Below are 23740 nucleotides of genomic sequence, written 5' to 3'. Positions count from 1 at the left end.
TTTAATAATGCAATACACGTCAATGACATGTTTGTATCATGTCAACTACGTTAATAATGTTAAAGTTTTTTTAGCAATAAAAACTAAAACAAGACTAGAAGTGCTTGTACATGGACAAAACAAATAGTTTTTTTTTTTTTTAATGGAACTAAGAGATAAAGTTGTTGTTTTTTTTTACCTAAAAAGATAATTTTTTTACAACTATAAGTACCAAAACGTAAATATTATGTAAGTATATATGAGAACTAAAACATAAAAAACATCACACACGTTAGTGTCATGTTATTGGCATAAATTTTTTGGTATGACCAAAAGCGATTCAAAATGATTGTGCAAAGACTGAAAGAAGTGATCTTTAAATATAAAGATCAAATCCTTCAAAAAAAAATATAAAATTTGTACAATTATAATGACAAAAATTAAGCAACAATTAAAATCAAAGGAACAATTGCAACGCCACACGTGAATCAAGCAACTACAAAAAACGTTGGTTAATGGTTGGTATATCAGAGATGACATTACCCACCTAATGATGGATGATCATCCATGACAATCATTGGTATCTAATTACTTTTGTTTTTAATTATAAGATACTTTCAATTCATTTATATTTATGTAGAAAAATATTTTTTATATTAAATTTATCAATTATTTATATTATAATTTTAAAATTATTCATTTTTTATACACTTATTTCTTTTTAATGTTTAGAGAGATAAAATAATTAATTAATAATATATAAAAAAATAGTTAATGCATGTAGAAATTAAGAAATAATTTTATAAAAAATAACAAATAAATTTTTAAAAAGAATCTTAGGAGACGAAGGGAGTAATTAATTAAGAAATAAAATAGTACAATGATGCATCCATTAATCTTTTGTATCTTAGCACTTTAGTTTATTAGAAGAAAAAATCTCTATTAATCCAGAATTTAATTAAAAAATAAATAAAATTTGATCAAAAAATATTTGTCAAAAATTAAACTCAAATAATAACAAAAAAAATTCACATTTAAGCATATTAATTAGTTGTGTCAATAAGTTAATTAGTCAATATTTTAATTAAACTGATGCATCACCCAATTACAAATTATTACTGAAAAGTTTAAGAATATATTAATTTCTTTTTCATCCGATTATACCTAGCATCAACTTTATTATTAATAAAAAATATACTCCGTCCATTTGTGTCTCCAGCTGCTTCATTTTCTCACTCACATTAACATATCTCTCCAGATCTATATATACTGAGTTGCTTATGAGAGAGAATATCAACAAAGAAAATAAAATTCAGTGTTCGATAGACATGATGTTAAAGAACACGTTATACATATCTCATGGATCACCCACTTTGTCCATAGATGAATACATAGATGCTAGGAAATTCCTTCAGTCATGGAAGAAAGACGTGTTTCCTCAAAACCCATTTCAATACTTGTCATCTCTGCTCACTGTGACACTGCAGTTCCATCCATCAACGTTGTTGACTCCGTCAACCACACCATCTATGATTTCTATAACTTCCCCGAACAAATGTACCAGGTTTCCCTATTTACTCCTCTCCTCCTTTGTTGTTTTTTTGCCTTTTATTTATTTTTGTTTAAGAAAAATACTTTTAGATACCATTCGCTAGAAATGAAAAAAAAAATAAATAATAAGTTTTAAATTAAAATAGAGTGTAAAAATAAAGATATTATCTTATTTTACTGTAATTTTTTTTTTCGTTCACACTTTTTCTTTCTACTCAAACCAATAGAGTTTAACGTAATATAAGTGAGGTGAAATCTTATATCGAATAGAAATAAAAAAAGAAGAAAATTTATAAATTTAAACCTAAAAATTTTAAATTAAAGTGTGATTTCAAGTTGATTCACCCAATGATTTTTTTGGAATTTCAAAATATTTTTAAGAAATAAATGTATATTCCATAAGTCCACATGTAGGAATGAATTCCTAGCAATTGCCCGTGAACACGATTATGCCTTGATGTTCAATTTTTGGCACTCCCAAATGATGCTCTTGTTTTTTTATTTGACCTTTCAATATTGTTAATGTTGTTAGGTACATTTATATCCAAATCTCTTACATAGTTACATTATTATATGCTTCCTCTACTAGCATAAATATCCTGCACCTGGAGCTCCACAATTGGCAAGAAGGGTGAAGGAACTGCTCATAAAATCTGGTTTCAGCCGTGTTGATGAAGATACAAAGCCAGGACTTGACCATGGTGCTAGGGTTCCTCTCTTTTTGATGTATCCAGAAGCTGACATCCCTGTTTGTCAGCTATCTGTTCAATCTCAGCAAGATGGAACTTACCATTATAACTTTGGAAAGGCATTGGCACCTCTTAAAGATGAAAGTGTTTTGATTATTGGTTCTGGAAGTGCTATCCTGCACCTGGAGCTCCCTGGGCTTTAGAATTTTATAATTGGTTGAAAGATGCTCTTCTTGAAGGAAGGTACCCTTCTTTTTTTTTCTTATGTTCAAATTTGCTAAATGCATGCTTATATAGTTCATCATAGACTAATTTTAATCCATAAAGTGTATACAGCATCATCACATTAGTAATTGAAATTAAGGAAATTCTAAATTAGTTCCGGAAAGTGTAAACCGTTAGTCATATTAGTCCAAAATTAAAAAGACTGATTAATGATAATATTAACATTTATTAATTAGAGACTAAAATGAAAATAAGTGATTAAGTTTAAGAACTTAAATTAAACAAATGGAAATTTTAGGGAATTATTTAGAAGTTCCTTAATTGGTTTGAAAGACTATTGTGACAGCGGAATGATGGTTTACTGCATAGATCTAATTACCATTTACCAAGATACAGTATGACATTGGAAAACTAGGCATTGAATGTTGTAGAGTTTGGCACTTCATGGATTTGTTGTAAAAGTTTTCAATTGCTTTTGTAGATATGAAGATGTAAATCATTATGAACACAAAGGCTCATCCCTGGCCGGATCACTTTTATCCTCTGCATGTTGCAATTGGTGCTGCTGGTGAAAATGCAAAGGTCAAACTTATACACAGCAGCATTGATCTGGGAACTCTCTCTTATGCATCTTACCAGTTTACATCAGCTGCCAGCTGAACCACTAAACAGTTATTCAATTGAAGCTGTGTTGCTTTCATGTTTAGACTTCTGAGATGTATTGTGAATAATTGATTTATAATAAATTAATTGCTGTTGATAAAAGAAATTTATTTTGATGACTTCCCTTCTAGCTTGTTGAGATGGTGATTAGTCTTTTTTTATCTTTGTTGTTGATTAGGCTTTTGGTGTTCTTGTTGTTTTGGTTTTAGTAATTGCTCATGCAAATTCAGGATTTGAACCCCTTCTATTGAAAACTGAAATGAATTCTTATACAAATTATATATGATATGCAATGCTAACTGAATAATAACTAACCGAACCTAAGTATACAATAAACTCTTTTTTTTTTCGATCGGCAAAGAAAGATATATATTGATTAGGTACAAGGGATACCAACAACCCATATACACATCCAGAACGATAAAGAGCAAAGAAAAATAAAACCACCATGGTTACATGCTATTTAATCTCGGTAACAGTACCCTTTAAACAGTTATTTCAATATCTATGAATTTGTGTTGCTTGCAAGTTTTGACTTCTTTGATATATTGCAAAGAATTGATTTATAATAAAATAATCGTTGTTAATAAAACATTTTTTTTTTAGGATTTCCCTTGTGGAGATGATGGAGATTAGTTTTTTTTTTCCTTTTTCTTTTATCTTTTTTTATAATTATTCCTTTGGTATACTTTTATTACACCGATACTCCTATCGCTTGAGAAATACACTATTTTTAATGATTTTTTCTTCTTAAAATACATTATTTTTTTCTTAAAATATCCCATCTTATTATTGTTTTAGGTTAAAATAATTATCGAGAAGTGAATGATGTGTATAACATCATTCATATTAAATTTTAACAAATTAAATCAAAATTTAAAATTTAATTAAGTAAATAAAAAAATTTGTATGTAATTAAATATTAAAATAACTTTCGATAAAAAATTTCATATCATTATTTAAACATCATTTCTTTTGTGTTTTGTTTTTTCTTTCATAGATAAATATCTTTTTTCATATAAAATAAGAATGTGTTGATTGTAATTAACTCTTTTATTTTATACTAATTTTTAAGAATTAAGAACAATCACAACAAGTGTCTCACGCGTGAAGCAAGTTGGCATGCCAAATTCTGCCAACTAGCCTGTAACCCAGAGGAGAGGACATTCGCCGCCTGATACGTCATCGATGACATGCTTTCGCGTCACTACATGATAGTAATTAGGTAATGGAACCTTCCAAAAAAAAAAAGTAATCAGGTAATGGTAGAGTACAAATTGAGTCCTATTTAAATAATCAAACATAAGTATAATTCCATTTAAAATTATTATAAAATTAATATTATTTAAGAAAATTATTATAAAATGTATAAAAATATATTAACAACATTATCATCGGATTATACACTTTAACATGATCTTTTTCACTGAATTTTGCGTGATTTTTTTAAATAAAAAATAAACTCTAAAGGTTTAATACTATATATTAAAAATTTGAGCAAATTCCATAAATACATCCTCAAGTTAGGACATATTAGGTGGGCATTCCTTCTCTTAAAATATATTTCTTTTACATCTCATGATCGAATCCGTTAATTAACCTTGTTAGTGTATTGTGAAAGGTCAAAATTACCCTTCACACTTCAATCCCTCATTTCGCTATTCCCCAACATGTTATGGAAATCCCAAATTAAAAACCTCAAAATGTGTTATGCTAGGGTTTGAGTTCTCTCTCAAGTTTGATGTTCATCATTTTTGTGTGTTAGAATTTCAACGATCACCATATGCATCTTTTTGGGTTAAAAGTAAATTTTTTTACTAATTTTTTCACTGTTAAACAAATTGTGACAAACTGTGAAACTTTTATTATAAAAATAAATGAAATCCATGGCCTACGATCAATAACTCACAAATACAAGAAGAAATCAAACAAGAGTTGTTTAACTGAAAAATTATTGATAATTTGAATTTTTTTTATAAGATTGAGTTGGTTGTAAGTAAAGTTTGATCTTTATGAAATATGAATTTATAACTTTCTAATTATCTTTGAAGTATCTAATCATGTAACATTATCATAAAATATTCGTATTTTTACTTTATCATTATCAATAAATTAACTAGTTAATTATTCCACTTACTTGGTTGAAGACTACTTTGCCCCTATCTTTTTACTCTCCCAATGTTTTCGTTTAAACAATTACTGAGGAGTATAACTTAATAATAAATACATAATACATATAAAAAGATCGATGAAACACCCCAGTAATTAATTATAAAATAATTTAGTTTTAATACGGCATAACAAATTTACAGTCTCAATTAATTAAAAATTACTCTAAATATAGTTTGTTTTAAATAACAGTTATAAAAATCATCAATATTAAAACTGTTTCATTTAATTAAATTCATTATAAAATGTTTGCCGGTCAAATGTAATAGACACAGACACGGAGAATATAATACAAAAGTTTCATTACTCTCTCTCTCTCTGTTGAATAACCCTCCACAACCACCTTGTTCAATCTTTAAATAGCTTATTGATTAATGTCTTATAGTCTTCTATGAATAAGATCTTCAGATTTTGTTACAGTTTTTCAAATTATTCTGTGGCAAGGAGAGAAGAAAAGATCATAGAAAGTGGTGATTCTTCGAATATTGAAGAGAAAAATATGGGGTTGAGATTGAAGGAGACATTCTACTTGTCCCATGGAGCACCAACTCTTGCCGTAGATGATTCAATCCCTGCGTGGAACTTCTTCAATTCGTGGAAGGAGCAGTTTCCGACGAGACCCTCTTCCATTCTTATTATCTCCGCCCACTGGGACACCCATGTTCCCACCGTCAACGTCGTTCACCAGAATGATACCATCTACGACTTCTATGGCTTCCCCAAATCCATGTACAAGGTTAATTTGCCCTCTCTAAATTCTAACATATGTTCTTCAATGTTGCTATGCTTAATTATTATCTTTATTAAGAAAAAATAAATTATACACCGATGATATATTGGTTTATTTTTATAATGACTGCTTTGAGAATTATATTAACAGTGTTTTTTTATTGATCGAGAATATAAAAGTTATTAGAAAAAAATCCAAGTTTCATATCAATTAAATATAAAACTAAATAATAGTTTATAAGAGATTCTCATTCTCAAATTAGTTTTTGAAATTGAGTTAAAACTAAAGTTAAAGAAATGTTAAGAAATTATATTGGAAAAAAATCTATTATTACTATTGTTTGTTGTTTGAGATCTTTGAATATATGCTTTGTTTGAAAGAAAAACAAAAGAAACTGTCTGGGGTGACGTAAGCTCTTGCGTGAAATGGAAAATGATGTTTGATCTTTTTGGCCTCAAATATTATTGTTTGAAGACCCACTATTGATTGTGAAAAGAGCGAATAATTAATATACATAAAAATATCATTTTCGTATGTACAATTTGTCTGAATGGGTTTGGTCAAAATGATTATCAGTCAACTAATATATTTTTATTAAATATTCAACAATAAACCTTTTAAATTATATAAATAGAGAGAGAGAGAGGAATAATTTGACTGCTTCCGACCAACTTGGTGGTGGACATTAACAATGTCTTTAGAAGTTTCTGGCGTCAATTTCAGAACATTGACTTTATTTTTTTACGCCAACAAATGCCGACCCATGAAGTTTTCATTTCCAACACTATATTAAACCTTTTTTTTTTCTTTTGGCACCTTTGACTTCTAAGTTCTAACCTTTTCCCCTCTTAATCCCTTGCCAAATCTCAACTAATTTCAAAGGATCTGGTTAATAATTAAGGTAATTTCTGGTTTATCTACACTTGAATGCATTTAAGATGAAAATTTTAAAAATTAATGTGAATCTCATATTTACATTTTATTTTAATTTAAATATTTCACATTATTTTACATCTCTTTTATTTCTTTAAATCCAACAGATCCTAAATCGATTATGTAATTCAAGAAACAAGATAGAATCATACGAGCATTCATATAATTATTTAAATAGATTTCTATCTTACTTATGTAGACTTTATAATGTAACATAGATTTAAGTATTTTATAAAAAAAATTATTTCAATGTTAAAATTGTTTAACTTAATTTTGCATGTTTTATAATTAATTTTTCTTAAAACAATAGTTTCTTTATTTAAATAACAATGTTAAACATCATATATAGTTGACCATCTACTAGTAGTTTCTTAATGGTGAGTAGTTAGATGCTCGACTAAAAAAAAAATAGTTGATCATGGAACTCTGGCCGGCCAACTGTATATAAGCTGACTCACTAACAACCAATACGTGTACAAAATATGTAAAAGTAAGAAACTTTATTTGAACATAGTTAAAGAGTTCCTTTAATAATCTTATATTCACTGTCTCACGTACCTCATACTAAGTTCTCCTAAAAGCAAGTCTTGTAAAAATTACGAATCAGGTATTCTCATTTGATAATTATGATTTGAGCATATTTCAAGTAGAGTTGCAAATTTTCAAATACTAAGATTTTTTTTTTCTTCTTGCTAGAGCTTAATTTTCATGTATTATGAATCTATTTTTTTTTTTTTTTTTACTCTTAATCAATTAGAAATCACAACAAAGTGTGACTTAAAGTAATTCTTATAAAAATAATTAAATTTATCATACACAATAAGTTATGATTAGATGACTCTCTAAAAAGTATATTTTATATTATTAATGTATAAATTATTTATTTTTTTGTATTAATCTTGCTATTTTTTTAATCTTTAATTTATATATAAGGGAGTTTACTCGGTTAATTGAACAAATGCATGAATTATTGTAAACTAATAGGGATGAAAAAATCTTAACTTGTACCCCTTTATTGGCAGCTGAAGTATCCAGCACCAGGGGCTCCACACTTAGCAAAGAGGGTGAAGGAGCTACTCTTAGGATCAGGGTTTAGCCATGTGGATGAAGATAAGAAACGTGGGCTTGACCATGGTGCATGGGTGCCACTCTTGTTGATGTACCCAGAGGCAGACATCCCAGTGTGTCAACTCTCTATTTCATCAAACAAAGGTGGTACCTATCACTACAACATGGGAAAGGCTTTGGCTCCTCTTAAGGATGAGGGTGTTCTTATCGTTGGGTCTGGGAGTGCCACCCACAACCTCAGAGCAATTGCACCTCGTGGTACCCCACCTGCTCCATGGGCTTCCGCATTTATGTCCTGGCTAAAAACCTCTCTTCTTGATGGAAGGTAATTAACTCTTTGCCTTGGTTTCCACATTCACATGCATAGGAGTACTCTTTATGATTGTGGATTGGATTGGAGTAATTAATATCAGATATATACCCTTTATGATTGTGGATTGGAAATGCCAATTCATTACCCTTATATATATATATAGGTTCATTTGGATGTAACATGACATAAAGGTTGGCTCTATTTTTTATTTGATATATTAAAAAAAATAGAATATAAGATTTGATGCATCATTTGTTTCAAAATAAATGTTGTATTTTAAAAAAAAATATTCTAAAATAAATGTTACATTTGATTTTTGAATGTAACATTAATTGTTCTTTTTCATTAATACTCTTAACAAATGTCACTTTAATTTTTAAAATCTAATATTAATACTACTCTATTTCATCTATTTATGTAAAACAACCTAAGACTACATATTTTGGGACGGAAATAGTACTACATATTTTGGTTCTACTATAAAGAGTAAAGCCAATGAGAACGAAAGGTTAAAGGATGTTTTATTCTATTTTATCCATGCACCAAACGATTACATTCACCAACATGCATTACGTACTGTTGTATATGTAGCTCTGACTTTTAGATTGGCTCTGGTGAGTTTTTATCTTAGAAGTGGTAACCTGTCTATTTGCACATATCACAATATTCATGGATTACTTTATATGAGCTTATGAAATAGCTTACCAAGTGGTAAAAAAGAATAAAGTAAGCTGTAGTTTTCAACTAGAGTTATGAAATTTACTCACTATTTTCGTTGACCAATATCTTCCTACCATTTATTTACCAAGTAGTTAAGGTATAAGCATGATGTAGTTATTTTGATGTGCTAGAAACTCTTAACTCTTACCCTTGGTAACATTGACAAGTATCAACAAGACTTGTAATGGTTAAAAGGATATATAGCATGTTTCTTATGTATCGTTTAATGCAAGTGTTTCAATATTCCATGGCTCTTGTAGATACGAGGAAGTAAATGAATACGAAGAGAAGGCCCCATATGCAAAAATGGCTCATCCCTGGCCAGATCACTTCTTCCCATTGCATGTGGCCATGGGAGCTGCTGGTGAAAATTCAAAGGCCAAAGTTGTACATGATAGTTGGGATGGTGGTTCTATGTCTTATGCTTCTTTCGGTTTTACAACAGCTGACAGTTGATCCCACATACTCATACGTTCTCTATACTGTTCAATGTTGTCTTAATATGTATAATAATTAAAATCACAAATACTTTGTTATGTATCAATACTGTGTGTTTGTTTATCTATTCGTCGCTAAAGGCCTATGGCTTGGTTCATATATGGCAGGCTCAAATCTCAATCCATCTCTTTTCACCTCTTCCTGCTTATTTAGCTTTCAAAATTAATACTTGGTTTGTTCCATTATAATTTTTGTATAAGAAAAAAATTATTCCAAAATAATTATCATTTTAATTTTTCAATGTTACATTAATTACTTTTTTTAACTTATATCCTTTATTATATTAATGGTGAACAACAAATTTTTTTAAAATTATTATTTTTTTCATCTATTTATTATTTTTTCTTAGTTAGTACGTGTAACCTAACCCAAGACAGAATCGGATGAAGTATTTTAATAGTAGTATCGGTGTGAGTTGTGTCATTCTCCTTACTAGTAGTTTCATTTATGGATGGGTCGTGCAGTTTGTAGTTTATTGGTGAAGAATATATAAATGCTACTCTAAGTTTCTTATTCGCATCAATGGTGTATGTTAACCTTGAAATGAACAGTCCCATATCCTTAAAAATATTATTAATAAGATCAGAGCCTCTTCCAATGGACGGGCCAAAACTGTAAGCACGACAAGAAACAACTCTCTAAGAGGGGAAGATCAGAACGACATTGGCCATGTCGATGAGCATGCAAAACTCCTTTCCACGCCACTCATACAATTCTCGATCTCGCAAAAATGTGAGTATGGACGAGCAAAGCAAATTAATTTATTTTAGTTTTTGAAAAAACTCATTGGCGCCAATGGTAAATCAATGCCTCTAATCTCATCGTGTGTGTGTCGCTGTGTTTGTTTGGATTGCAGTATGGTGTTTCTTCCATGTTTCTCTTTATTGGTTGCATAAACGTGTGTAAATCGTTTAGTGATTGTGTTTGTAGAGGAAGTGATGAACATGATTGTTGAAGGATGCACGACTTTTGCTTTGGTAAAGCATCTTCAGGCGCCACCAAGATGAAGATTCATTTTTTGTGTTAGTTTTAGTGGGTGCCAATGAAGCACGCGGTGCAAGAGGAAAGGAGAAAAAAATTCCAACGATGGCACACTGGTGGTCTGCAGCAGAGAGAAAGAGAGAGGAAGGGGGAAAAGGTTAAATAGGAAAAGATAAGAAGAAAAAGAAGAAGAAAAATCCATCGGATCAAAATAATAAAAAAAAAATAATGGTTTACAAAACCTTTCCCATGGTGAGAAACATGTTTAACTCTCCCATCTTAGCCTCCACCAAGAATGAGATGACAACTAGTTGAAAGAAATGAAAATCTTTACATTAGCTCATAAACAACATAATACAAATTAACAAGATTTTACGTCTAACAATCTAGTAAAACCTAAACAAGACTCCACAAAAGGAAAGAGCAAGCAGTAGAGAATCATAGTCCACAAGTGTATTTCAGCAGCAAAAAAACTTTTCTACAGGACTGCAAGGATATTGAGGCTGTCAATGCAGTGAGTTCAACATACAATGTCATAATCTCGAGTATATAACCTAAAATTCTGTGTCAAAGCATGAAACCATGATCTTTGAAACCATGGCCCTCGCAAAAGGGATGTAGCTCAAGCTATACCTGTCAATCAAAACATCAGAAGATAGAAGAAGTATTAAAACATTACACAGGTGTGGACAGCTGTCAATCACAACAGGATAAATCATATTATTGCATTCTCCAAGAGATATCAGATTATACAAATATTGATAGCATATATATCATAAAAATTTCAGATGGAAGCTAGTATTTTTACTTTTATAATGCTTTATAAGTTAAACTCTTATAATGATGTGACAATAAATACATACTGATAACGGATCAAAATTGAATTTTATAAAGTTTTCGTTTATTTTTAACATTCAGGTATAAGGTAGCTTATACCATATTATAAAATGATAAAACACATTGGTATGTAGTGGTAGAAGCTCATTCCTTGCATTATTGGGTGCTAGCTTCGTTCCTTGGTTTCTCACTTTTTATGTCTTATAATTGCAACTTTAGTAAAGATGTATTGCCATCAGATACTGCCACATGAGCCAACTAAAGGCCTGTTGAATCATGAAAACTGTTGCTATTCACGATTTCACCCGGCTTGGAGCTAGTTATTCTGGTTTTAATGCTAAAAGGAGCTTCACCATCCACGCCATAATTTATGCCTCAACACTCAACAACGAATTAATCCCAAATTGAAGTTTCTGCTGCAAACTATGCTAAGTTCATTTCCAATTCCTATCTTCTGCTTTATCACTAAGCATTGTAGCCGAATTTCTCTTTTTATCTTATTTCTCCCTTTATGCACATAGTCCCTATCATGGACATTACAGAATACCTAAGCCATTTCAACTATAAACATATATTTTTACTACATAGGTTTTCATTTTTTATGATCTGTTTGTGGTTACACCAGAAATGAAGGCACTTATATATCTCTGGTATATTACCTGACATATACTAAAACCATTACAAACTGACAAGTATGTGCCTAAACCAAGTTGAAGAAATCAGCAAAACTGTGGGACCTAACAAAACTGAAATGGAGAAAGTCTTCTACTAATTTCAGTATGGTACTGCCAGACTGGTTGTTACGAATCAATGAACCAGAATTGAAGAATAGAACAAAGATAGAAAGAACAAGAGTGGATTTGAACAAAATAAGGGGAGAATTCTCCAAGAGTTTCCCCTTTCACAACTAAGCTATTTCTGTTTTACAATTCTAACAATTAATAATGCCCTCTAAATAATTCTATAACCATTGTAACTATTTTTCTCCGGGGCCTATCACTGGACATATAGCATTTTTCTCCAGGGCACATATAATTGAATTTATGTTAGAATTTTCCCTAAAATAGGCTTACTCCTGCTTATGCCACATCATATTTATGGTATGGTAACTTAATGCGTGCATACACCACACTATAGGTTATATATCAAACAAATTTATATGGAAGGCATTTGGAAAATTTGTGACATACCAAACAAGTGCCCCAAACTCCAAAATAATTGCAAGAAGTGTCAGTAACTTGTTATGAACCTGCTTAATGCAAAATAATGAGATAGTGAGCTAAATTTTAAGAAAGGCTCTATTTGTGTTTAAATAAAAGGAAGAAAAGACAAATGCATTTTTACTTACATAAAGAGCACAGAACAAGGCGATTATCATACTTGCAATGTATATGGCTGTTGCATATATACGGGCAGGATCAAGCATCATTGTCACTTGCCTTTTAGGACCTATAAGGAATGCTGTGCTGCCATAAAAAAGAAATCCCACTTAGCATTTGAAGAAAACAGAACAGCTATGACAAGGAGTTTAAAATACTATTAAAAAACGGAGCTATTCATAATTTTTCAACTTTAAACTATTTATTCAATTTAAAATACTAAACTTGCAAGAGTAAAATGAAACAATAAATGTAACAAGAACTATTTCTACAGCAAAATACATAAAAGAGGGACACATTTTTTTATAAGAGAGAGATCAAATGTTATAAACAAAATTTAATCTCAAAGATGGCATCTATGGAAAAATTATCACTTTAATACTAGCAATTTCAAAGATGGCATCTATAGAAAAATTATCTCTACTGATTTATCTAGTTACTTACAGCAGAAATCGATGTTCAAATTATAACTTTTAAATATACAAGAAACACATCAGATACACATAAAACTGAGTGCCACACCACCCAGGTAGAAGAAAACCGAAGTCCAGAATGAGATTATGCAAATCAGTCATGCTTATTTGTCATCTTGATATCTTAACCTTAAGAAAATAGTTGTTGTTAAAATTTGTATACTACAAAGTACAAAGTAAGAATTCAAATTATATAACATCTATTTTATCAGAATGAACTCCTAATATTTGGTTCCTTTCAGTTTCAGTTTCATCCATAAAAACAAAAATTAAACCATGAAAATCTCTCTTGTAAGCATTGTGGTAGATAACCTATTATTACAAGAGCCTATGTGAGGAGAAAGGAAAGGAAGTGATTAAGGACACACATGAACAACAGAGGTGAGATAAAACGGAATGCGCATGGGGGATTTTCTTTTAACAGACTTAACACATGGATGCAGGGGAGAAGAAGAGTGAGGAAGGTGTGAAGTTTGCTAAGTGTGTTAAAAGCAAACATGGAAAGAGAGAAGGCAAGAAAGAATCAGTGAGAACAGTGGGACTTACGAGGAAGGTAGGCCCCTGAAGAGCTAGCCTAGTCACTGTAATGCTAAGTTTATGTTTCTTTCCTATGTCAGTTTCTATGATCTATGGGTTAAGTACTTAATGGATTTTACCATTTAATTGTTAGGACTTAAAGCCCACAAAGAGAACCCAATCCAATAGAATAGCCTGTCGGGTGTGAGAATCTTATGGCATAAGTACTAATTTGAGGCTCATGTGATTAGTGCTGTGTTCACTGATAATGATATAAAGAGTAAAGGAACATTGTCCCCTGGTCCCCAGCCAAAAGAAAATAAAAAAAAAAATCCATTACTGACAACAGCGAAATATTTGAAACCTGTGAATGGAAATACAGTGAACTAGAGACCGTTTAAATTTATCTTTAATTCAAATACATCAAATTGCAAAGCACAAGGAAGTCAGCATCACAATGTAACTACAGCTGTAAAACAGAACATACCTTCCAAGTGAAAGCAAATTACCAAGAGTGAATGCTATCGCAAACTTGATTGGTTTGAAGAAAACAAGCATAGACTGTAACATAGGATAGGAAATTCAATTTATTAGTGCTTATTCTTGTCTGCCAATATTCTACATTAAAGTAGAAAGAGTTACAGTTGTAATTGAAGTTTTCAGAAAGGCAGTGAAAATAATATATTCCCAACAAATTTACATAAAAAAAAGACGAGAGACACCATTATGAGATTTGTTCATTATCCTCATATTGTAAATATGCAATTTTTTCCATCTATTCTACTCCAATTGTAGATTTAAGTCAAAAAAGCCAAAAGCATGGGAGCTTATTACTTATACTCTATATCTATAAGGAGAATTCTGTGGCATCAATGCCTAGTTGGCAGTATCAATAATTGTTGGATAATTTTTAAAAAATAAAAACAAGACAATCTAATGATGAACAAATCACAACAGCAAGGTTGCTGCTGCCTTGGGTTGTGACTTCATTGGTCATAGGTTATAATTATACTAGACATAGAAACATTCTCAACAATCACATTCACAGGGATATAAGGTGCATACATGAGCCCACACTGGTAGTGTAGGAACCATTGGGCTGTCTATTAGTATTGGGTGTGGCCATATTATTTAAAGAAAGATTCAAGGCAGCTGAAGATTAATATTCTACATTGAACTGAAGAACTGGCATATAAGCTTCACTTATCTAACAAAAAAAATCAAAATGTCAAACTTACCAATAGCGTACAAGTTAATCCAGAAGCAAAGCATATGGCAAAACCATATAGTCTCTGATCACAGACAGAGAGCATATTAGTTAAACTGTGAAAGACAATTTACAAATAGAAATCTGTTAGATGAATCAAATGAATATTTCAATATGACGGTAGTTTGGGTAAATAAGAAAACATGAGGAGATTGATGCAGAGTTTAGTAAAAACAATCCAAAATAAAGGATAAAAGAGAGAATATGTAGGGACTAGAGTGAGATTCTAAAAACAGCCTAATGGTCCTAATCATAGGAGTTAATCAGATCTCACAAAAATATCAAGTAAAACTGATACTTCAGGCGTTTTTTATATTCCCCAAGTCATAACCAACCAACCCCCAATAATAACAGGTAGTGTGAATGAAACAAATAAGAAAAGAGAGAGAAACACAACATCATTATGCTACTCAAAGCCCTATGTTTGCTTTAGTTCAATTCTGTAAATTCCTAAAACCAATCTAACACCAGCATGTAGTTGAGTATTTCTGGGTCCTCCAAACAACAAAGATATCATCATCCAAAACCATTTGTTTGAAACAGAAGGTATCATTATATATTGGAAATTGCATAGTTGGTGTATTGAGACTTTATTCTAAGGAGCCTCAAAACATGATACCTCTATTAGACAGCATATCACCACTCATTAACCAAGTAACATCTTACAGGACAAATGAACCTAAAAGTTATACAATGTCATGATACCCTTATCAATGGAATTGATTAGTGGAATATTAGTTATTAATTGACACAAATTACAGAATATTTGTTATTATTGGCACAGATTTGTTGGCCATTCAAAACAGTAGATCTTACATGATTATACAACTGTAATTATCTCCTTAATTAGTTATCCCAGTTGTAAGATAGCATTTATTGCAAATTGACTATTTAATGCACAGATGTAGAAATCAAATTGTATGAGTACTATTTAATGCAGAATTCTCGACAGGAAACACACAGTTTTCATCTGCAACTTTTTTAGTCTAATATGGTATCAGTCTAGGTTGCGATCCTAGCATAGTTCTATCCAAAATTAGTAGCCTCTTGGTTTTGCAAGACTATCTAGTTCTTTCCCCTTGTTCCTTTTGTAATTTCTCTCTTGTGATTACCTTTTTTCCCCTTAGCCTTATGTCTAGTGACAAGTATGATGTCTTATTCATTCGCCTTAATGGCAAGAACCATTCTGTCTGGGCATTCCAGCTCCAGATATTTGTCAAAGGTAAGAACCTTTGGGGTCATGTTGACAGCACCAGTTCTGTTTCTAACAAAGAAAACCAGTCGAACGAATATGCTGCGTGGGAAGTCAATGATGCCCAAGTCTTAACATGGATCATAGGCTCAGTTGATCCTCATATTGTTCTCGATCTCCGACCATTCAACACTGCAGTCAAGATGTGGGCTTATCTCAAGAAGATTTATAGCCAGAATAATACTGCTAGAAGGTTCCAGCTGGAACATGAAATTGCCATATTTCAACAGGATAGTCTCTCAATTTCTGAATTCTATTCCCAGTTCATGAATCGTTGGGCTGAATACACTGACATTGTCTATGAAGATTTGTCAAATGAAGGTCAAATTGCAGTGCAACAAGTTCATGAGTCTACCAAAAAGAGATCAATTTCTTATGAAATTGAGATCTGACTTTGAGGGTTTCGGTCCAATCTCATGAATAGAGCTCCTGTCCCCCTTGGATGCATGCCTCAATGAGCTTCTTCGTGAAGAACAACATCTCTTAACTCAAGCATCCATGGAAAAACAAAAATCTGGCTCTTTTCCAGTAGCATATGCTGCTGTACAAGGAAAACCTAAATGTCGAGACCTAGTCCAATGCTTTTGTTGCAAAGAACTTGGACATTTTGCTTCACACTGTCCTAAAAAGTTTTGCAATTATTGCAAAAAAGATGGCCATATCATTAAAGAATGCCCTATAAGACCACCAAGGAAAACTAAAACAGCCTTTACTATTGAGGCTGGTACTTCTACTGTTGGTGGTTCTACGAATCAAAATGCTTCTCATTCTGTGCAACCAATGACCTCTGCAATGGTTCAACAAATGATAATTTCTGCATTTTCTGCTTTAGGACTTTCAGGTAAACCTTTTTCTTTTTGTACTCTGTGGTATTTTGACTCTGGTGCATCCAATCACATGACCAAAGTGTTGAATCCCTTAAAAATGTCATAACATATTTTGGTAACCTTCAAATTCATACTACTGATGGAAACAGACTACCAATCATAGCTATTGGTGACATTTTCTCCTCTTTAATCAATTGTTTTGTTTCCTCTGGTCTCACTAGTAATCTTATTTCTGTTGGTCAACCAGTTGACAATGATTGCAAAGTTGCATTCTCTAAATTTGGTTGTCTTGTGCATGATCAAAAATCAGGGAAGATGATTGCGAAGGAACCTAAAGTTGGACATCTTTTTCCTCTTTATTTCTCTCAGCCTCAATGTTCTTTTCCGCCTTTTGTTTCTTGCAATTCAGCTATTGTTAATTTTCACATATGGCATAAGTGCCTTGGTCACCCACACTCTTGTGTACTTCATGACTTAATGAAATCTGGTGTTCTTGATAATAAAATTTCTCCATCTCTTAGTGTTGTTCAATTTGATTGCAACTCTTGCAAACTTGGGAAAAGTAAAATTCTACCAATTCCAATTCATAAATCAAAGGTAAATCACCCTTGTGATATGATTCATAGTGATTTATGGAGGATTGCAATGGTTATATCCCAAGTTATTTACAGATACTTCATCACTTTTATTGATGACTATACTCGTTTCACTTGGGTTTATTTTTTGCACTCTAAAGATGAAGCATTCTCTGTTTTCAAAAAATTTCATGCCTATGTCCAGACCCAATTTTCTTTCAAGATTAAAATTTTGCGTTCCAACAACGGGGGGGAATATACATCTCATTCTTGTAGATAAATAACATTTTATCTCAAAGGTCATGTCCTTCCACACCCCAACAAAATGGGATAACTGAAAGGAAAAATTGTCATCTTCTTGATGTTGTCCGTACCCTTTTGTTGGAATCTTTTGTGCCACCTCAACTTTGGTGTGAGGTTCTCTCTACTGATTTCTACCTAGTTAACCGCTTGTCTTCTCAATCATTAAACAATGATTCTCCTTTCTTCAGGTTATTTGGTCACAAACCCACTTATTCCAATCTACACACTTTGGGTTGTATTTGTTATGTCCACCTTCTCCCACAAGAACGCACCAAGCTCATAGCTCAATCTGTTAAATGTGCTTTTTCTTGGTTATTCTACCCTCCATAAAGGATTTGTATGTTATGATCCTAATCTACATAGGCTTCGAGTTTCTAAAAATGTCATCTTTCAAGAAGATATATATTTTTTTCAAACTAATCAAGACACTCCCTCTTCTACATCCACATCTGTTTTGCCATTGTTCCATAACAATTCTATAGGAAAACCAGCACCACAACCTTTATTGGTGTATCAAAGATGTTAGGCTGTTCCACCAAATCCACCATCCATACCTTGAAGGCCCCCTCCCGATCAATCTCTGGCTGCTGATCGAGTGCTTCATCCAACACTAGCTACTTTACGTCCCAGTACTCGCATTAGTAAACCACCAGAAAAGAATGGTTTTTCTTCCCCTTTATCATTGAGAACAACTATAGCATTTGTTCCTATTCCTTCTTCTTATAGAAAGGCCATGGAGCATAAATGTTGGAGAAAAGCTATTGAAATAGAACTTTTAGCACCAGAAGAAAATCAAACATAGGATGTTGTAACCTGTCCTTCTTCTGTCAAATCCCTTGGCAACAAATTTGTATTCAATATAAAGTTTTGTTCAGATGGATCAATCGATCAATACAAGTCCAAGCAGGTTGTTCTTGGAAATAAGCAAGAATTTGGCCTTAATTATGAGGAGACCTTTGCACTTGTGGTAAAAATGACTACTGTGCACACTATTCTTACCATTATTGCATTTGAATCTTGGCAAATACACCAGATGGATGTTAAGAATGCATTCCTCCATGGTGATCTCAAGGAGGAAATTTACATCAGACTTCCTACCGGTATGCCTTCACCTTTGTCTAATGTTGTTTGCAAACTAAAACGTTCTTTATATGGATTGAAAGGAATTGTCATACTTGGTTTTTCCTTCATACAAAGCAGGTATGATTCATCACTTTTCATACAAAGGAGCTTAAAAGGAATTGTCATACTTGGTTTTTCCTTCATACAAAGCAGGTATGATTCATCACTTTTCATACAAAGGAGCTTAAAAGGAATTGTCATACTTCTTGTTTATATGGATGATATTGTGGTCACCCGATCAGATCAAGAGGCTATCAGTACAATCAAGACTCTGTTGCATTCAACTTTCCACATAAAAGACCTTGGCCAACTCACTTATTTCTTGGGATTAGAAGTACACTTTCAACAGAAAGGCATTTTTGTCAATCAGCACAAATATATTCAAGATCTAATTCAATTAGTTGGCCTCACTAATTCTACTCTTGTTGACTCTCCAATGGAAATTTATCTGAAATTGCGACGAGATGAAGGTGTGCTTCAACAAGACCCAACTTTCTATCGTAAGCTGGTTGGAAGTCTTATTTATCTAACCATCACCAGACTAGACATCTCATTTGCTATGAGCAAATTCATGCAATTTCCTCGGCATTTGCATCTTTCAACAGTACACCATATTATTACGCATCTACTTGGTACTTTCAGTCGTGGTCTTTTCTTCCCTGCTGGTGCATTAACACAACTTCAAGCATACAATGATTCCGATTGGGCTGGATGTCCAGACACACAGAAATCCACTACTGGCTGGTGTATGTTCTTAGGGGAAGCTCCAATCTCTTGGAAATGCAAGAAACAAGACTCAGTCTCCAAATCATCCATTGAAGCAAAATACCGTGTCATATCTGCTGCATGCTTTGAGATTATTTGGCTACGCGGTCTCCTTTCAGAGCTTGATTTTTCACAAGCAAAATGAACTCCATTGCATGTTGACAATACAAGTGTCATTCCAATTGCCACAAATCTTGTTTACCATGAAAGAACGAAGCATATGAAGGTTGATTGTCACTCAATTCGGGAGGTGTATGACCATCGAGTTATCACCTTGCCGCATGTTTCTACATCTGCTCAACTCGCTGACGTTCTCACAAAATCCTTGACACGTCAACAACATAATTTCCTAGTCAGCAAATTGATGTTTTTAGACTTACCAACATCAATTTGAGGGGGGATGTCAATGGAATTGATTGTCAGAATATTAGTTATTAATTGACACAAATTACAGAATATTTATTATTATTGACACAAATTTGTTGGCCATTCAAAACAGCAGATCTTACATGATTATATAGCTGTAATTATCTCCTTAATTAGTTATCCCAATTGTAGGATAACATTTATTGCAGATTGACTATTTAATGCACAAATGTAGAAATCAAATTGTATGAGTATTATTTAATGCAGAATTCTCTATAGGAGAACATACAGTTTTCATCTGCAACTTTCTTAGTCCAATAACCCCTTACTCCTCTGAATTCAGTTCAATAAGACAGTCCATAAATATCCCAGCTAAATGAAATGTACTTCAGTCATCCAGTTAATTTCATCTTCCAACAACTACTTCGTTTATTTCACCTTTTCTATGAATGATTTTGTGAAGATATTTAAGTATTCACTGCAATCCATCAGCGAAACATTCTCATTTATCTCCTAAAAGCAAGTATAAGTTATTTCTAACGATACACAAATCTAAAATGATAACTTCTATACGAAAATATCATTCCTATATTTTCTCTTGATTTGATTTCAAAATCGTATATCATCTGTCGATTGAAACATTGTAATAACTTCAAATGTTGTTAAATAGCCACTGTAGCGCACTAGCGCTATAGCATTGCAGAATTTCTCAGATCCACAATTGTGACTCTGTCTGCTATTGTGGCCGCTATGGGTGTTGTGGTTGCGGCATGTATCCTGCATCCTCTTGTCCTCTCTGGCGAGTCTCAAGCCAATTGAACTTTTGAGTTAAAATATTATGCCAATTTTTATGAATTTTATTTTTCTTTGCATACAGCTTAATTTTTTATATATGTTTAATGGATATATATATATATATATATATATATATATATATATATATATATATATATATATATATATATATATATATAACACCATATCTTTCAACAGCTATGCGACTTCTGCTATTTGCCCACAGCGTTATCTGCTATAGGTAATAGTGGATTATCGGCTTCAATATTTTAAATCCCAGATAGCGGCATATAGTGGGTAGCCTCGAAAACACTATAACGGGATAGCAAATAGTAGATAGCTGAAGTCACTAATTTGAAAAAAATTTACATAGTTTGTGTAATGTATACTATATACATATAAATTCTCAAAAATGATAAAAATTACTCAAAATTGATGAAATTCATAATTAACAACTAAAAAGTCATACGTGTCTTAAACAAAACATACAAGTAAATTCTTAAAATTTGAACCTAGGGCATAACTCAACCCCACAAAAACAGCTTGTAAGATAAAGATTGTTCAAGCTTTGTAAGTTCTATTTAAGTCATATTTCTAGTTGATATGAGACTAGACCACCACCTTTGAGGTTGCAATTAAGGCAGCCCCCAAAGAGGCCACAACTGAAGCAGGCTACTGGTGACTGCAAATAAAGCGGCATTTTAACATAAATACCAAAAATCAAATATAAGTTTCCTAGACAGGAATGATCATCTTCGGTCTAAATCCAAATCTTCTTTATTATTTCCATCACTACTGTAGCTGTAGATTTAATTTTTGGAAATTGAAATCCCAAAAACAGCCTCCTACAAAAACCCCTAAGGTCTCTCTGTTCAAAGGGTTTTTTAGGATTAAACACATAGCTCTGCTATGGCCGCTACACCAAACCGCTCCACTGTGGCAGCCTCTGTAGCGGGCAAAGCCACTATAGCACGCTATTTGAAACCCCGATAGGCTTTTTGCCATTTTCCGCAATCCACAAATGATAACACTGATAAAATCTCAGTATCTAAAGAAAGAGAAAAAGGGTGACAACCACTGCCCATGCGACTTTCTACCTTTATTCCTATACCTGTGCTCCCCTCACATTCATGGTTAAAATTTATATTCTTAGGGGGCAGTATTTTGCTAATTTTCCTCAAGAACACTGTAAATAGAGGGGGGAGCCAAATAAATCTCAATGTGAGTTGTTCTCACTTAGATTGGCTAATAGTTATCAGGTACGCGGTACCAATATGGGTACAAGGTTTCGTGTAGGTATATGATTCATCAGATAGCTGAGAATCCAGTTCATGGTGCTTGATCCGGGGTAGATTTGGTATGTAGCATGCATGATTATTGAGAGAATTATTTAACTATGGAGTAGCTTTTCTCGTGCAACAGTCAGATCAAAACTGCTCACGCGGCTATCTTCCAGCCTAACATACTAACTACAGTTTCTGATCTAACAACAGCAAATCAAATCCAAATAACAAAACATGTGGACTTTGAAAATGACAATAACGGAGAATCAAATGCTAAAAAATTGCAACGTCAAAAACCACACTTAAGGATCAGATCCACGTTCAAAACCGAGCAGAGCCCATCCAATTTCACTACCGAATCAGTTAATTTCACTCGAATTTTATCTTCCTTTCTATCTCATCCCTATGTATTCCTTTTTTCAGAGAATCCAAACGAATAACAAATAGAATTCATCAATTAGAACAGAAATGGAGCGGAGGTGATGACCTGTGTGGTGGACAAGGTGCAGTTGCGGTTGAAGTCGTCCATGAAGGCGAAGGAGTTGCTGTTGTCCAATGCCGCAGCTTGTTGCTCTTCGTCTTCGACATCCATTCCCACCATAATCTTCACTTTCTCGAAGGCTTTGTTCATCTTTTCCATTGCTTCCCCACACTTTCTCGGGAAAATAAAAACTGTGGATCTGTGTTATGGAATTGGACGGTAACTAAGTAGTGAAGTTGCTTCGATTTTCAGAAACCGATTGTGGAATTTGGATGGAGATATCGCAACGACTCCACTTCACTGGAATCAAGCTCATGTCATGGAGGTGCTTTCTCTTTGTTTTTGTTGTTTATGGGTGATTATGAGGCTGCCATAAGAGTTGGGCCCAAAATTGGGCCCAATTGACAAGCCCATGTCTTAATACATGCATCTTTCATAAAGTTCATTTTCGAATGTAAGTTTGCACTTTAGAATTAATTTTTAAAAAATAAAAATAAGAGATGTTGAATACAATAGTAGTAGGAATGTAAGAAATAAATGCCTATAGCATATTGCTAAAAGTATTTTATTTTATTTTTTTACACAAATTCACTTGTCATTATTGTGTCATTTGTGTGTTAAGGAGCTGAAGTTGCACATATTTACAGTTATCAAGTAAACAAATTGTTTATATTATTAGTATTAATAATATGATTTCATTAATGTATAAGGAAAGAAAACAACATGGTAAAATATCAAACTATCGAAGTAACAACTTTCTTTTTAATGTTGGTGTTGGTGCGATCCATGATTGACTTAATCGTAAAATTTAGTGCATCATCGTCAAAATCTAAAAAAAAGTATATTACATAAAATTGTAATTTTGAATAGTTTATAAAATGATCGTCAAAATCTAAAATCGTAAAAAACAACTTTGAATAGTTTCTAAAAAAAATGTAATTTTAACCACCTTAAAAAAACATTATAATTGTAACCAAATA

General features: G+C 32.4%; 2 protein-coding genes and 1 pseudogene across 4 annotated transcripts; 2 read left to right on the top strand and 1 right to left on the bottom strand.

Moving 5' to 3' along the window:
• The first annotated feature begins 1259 nt into the window (after positions 1–1259).
• LOC114367582 lies at positions 1260–3226 on the top strand (annotated as a pseudogene). The gene is made up of 3 exons (XR_003657245.1): positions 1260–1543; positions 2120–2462; positions 2926–3226. The product of XR_003657245.1 is annotated as an extradiol ring-cleavage dioxygenase-like (transcript).
• A 2326-nt stretch (positions 3227–5552) lies between these two features.
• Positions 5553–9672, top strand: LOC114368654 (4,5-DOPA dioxygenase extradiol-like). Its single transcript, XM_028325872.1, has 3 exons — positions 5553–6012; positions 7962–8332; positions 9301–9672. The coding sequence occupies exons 1-3, from the start codon at positions 5668–5670 to the stop codon at positions 9494–9496; spliced, it is 912 nt and encodes a 303-aa protein (XP_028181673.1). The 5' UTR covers positions 5553–5667; the 3' UTR covers positions 9497–9672.
• Positions 9673–10705: 1033 nt separating this feature from the next.
• LOC114368655 (vesicle transport protein SFT2B-like) lies at positions 10706–23100 on the bottom strand. 2 transcript variants are annotated; one of them, XM_028325874.1, is made up of 6 exons: positions 22767–23100; positions 14963–15047; positions 14212–14285; positions 12705–12822; positions 12547–12605; positions 10706–11152 (listed from the first exon to the last, which is right to left on the bottom strand). In XM_028325874.1, the coding sequence occupies exons 1-6, from the start codon at positions 22865–22867 to the stop codon at positions 11074–11076; spliced, it is 516 nt and encodes a 171-aa protein (XP_028181675.1). In that variant the 5' UTR covers positions 22868–23100; the 3' UTR covers positions 10706–11073. The 2 variants fall into 2 exon arrangements, with proteins under 2 accessions (XP_028181675.1, XP_028181674.1); XM_028325873.1 differs by having other exon boundaries at positions 14963–15016; positions 22767–23099.
• Between the last annotated feature and the right edge of the window lie 640 nt (positions 23101–23740).

The sequence above is a fragment of the Glycine soja genome, chromosome 9 (genome assembly GCF_004193775.1).
Source record: "Glycine soja cultivar W05 chromosome 9, ASM419377v2, whole genome shotgun sequence".
NCBI lineage: Eukaryota > Viridiplantae > Streptophyta > Magnoliopsida > Fabales > Fabaceae > Glycine > Glycine soja.
Note: the sequence above shows the minus strand (reverse complement) of the source record. Positions and strands in the feature narration are given on the sequence as shown.